The sequence below is a fragment of the Perkinsus marinus genome (assembly GCF_000006405.1).
Source record: "Perkinsus marinus ATCC 50983 genomic scaffold scf_1104296946698, whole genome shotgun sequence".
In the NCBI taxonomy this organism is placed as follows: Eukaryota; Perkinsozoa; order Perkinsida; family Perkinsidae; genus Perkinsus; species Perkinsus marinus.
In genome coordinates this window covers 1-1,116 of record NW_003210863.1, presented here as the reverse complement: position 1 = coordinate 1,116, position 1,116 = coordinate 1, and the positions used below count along the sequence as shown (strand labels likewise).

The following is a 1,116-nucleotide window of genomic DNA, read 5'->3' as shown; positions in this document are numbered from 1 at the left end:
TGGAAGGCCTGGCCCTCCGTACGTAGTGCTACTGCCCGACACATACCCATAGAGTGCCAAGGTCCTGGTGTCACTATCAGGCACAAGCGTTTGATCCTCCCAACGGTGGGCCACAAGATAAGAGTGATTCTGACGCCACGATAAAGGAGCGAATTTCTGGATAGCGATGAACCTGAGGTTGTAGGAGAACTCAGCTGCAGCGTGACGATGAAAGACCTGCCTCGCCAAGTTGGTGACTTCCGTCTTGTTATAACGCGTCCCACTATATTGGATACCACTCAAATAGAACATCTTAGCACCATCGTAGAGCTCCGCCCAAAACCTAGCCTTGTACCGTTTCTTCATCTTGCGAATACCTGATACCGAAGGTGCTGCACGCCACGATGGAGAGGGAGAAATGTACTCTTGGATTCTTTGAACCCATCCAAGTGAGTAAGGATGCCGAGTATACGTGGAAAGCCATGGACCTTCGAGAAAACGCCAGAAACAGAGGATGAGGAGTTCGCCTTACCTGCATGATGTTGATGAATTCAAAGGTCTCCATTTCGAACCCCCTCACGGCGTCTACCATGAGTAAAACCTGAGAACTCAGCGTCCCGATGGGAAGGGAGGGGGCGGGGCGATCTACCAAGTCAGCCACTTTCGCTAAGTCAATCATGGCTCGCATGTCATTAGCCGGGCACTCTATGAACGTCAAACGGCGGTTACGGCCAGATACCACGGTGATTGGGCCTGCGAGGATGATCCTTATCAGTGACAAGGACCCTCGGCTGACTACCCTCGATAGTTGCCCCCAGCGTTGTCTTAGTATAGTGTTTCACCAGACTTCGAATAAGCGTCGTCTTACCGCACCCTGGTGGGCCTTGTACTACCACAACATACCTGAAGTGACGCCACCAACTGCCATACCACACGGATCCCTGTTCCCGGCTTTTACGGTGGAGCCTCCACTCCTTCGGGGCGCTTATCCATCTTCTCAATTTTCTCTCTCTTGGCTTTCACATCCAATCCTCTCTGCACACGACGCTGGACACTATGAATGCCACCAGAGAAGGTGAAGGCTTTCGGGTTGTGGCGTTCAACATTCGTCTTCTCTCTCTTCTTTTTTGCCTTCCC

General features: G+C 51.9%; 1 protein-coding gene across 1 annotated transcript; it reads right to left on the bottom strand.

The window, feature by feature from the left end:
• Positions 1-46: 46 nt before the first annotated feature.
• Pmar_PMAR014845 (ribosome biogenesis protein bms1, putative) lies at positions 47-1,026 on the bottom strand (the record flags this gene model as incomplete). Its single annotated transcript, XM_002779556.1, has 6 exons — positions 47-356; positions 404-467; positions 512-580; positions 629-732; positions 779-882; positions 938-1,026. Coding segments are annotated over 6 exons (740 nt in total), but the record flags the coding sequence as incomplete, so codon positions are not given.
• Between the last annotated feature and the right edge of the window lie 90 nt (positions 1,027-1,116).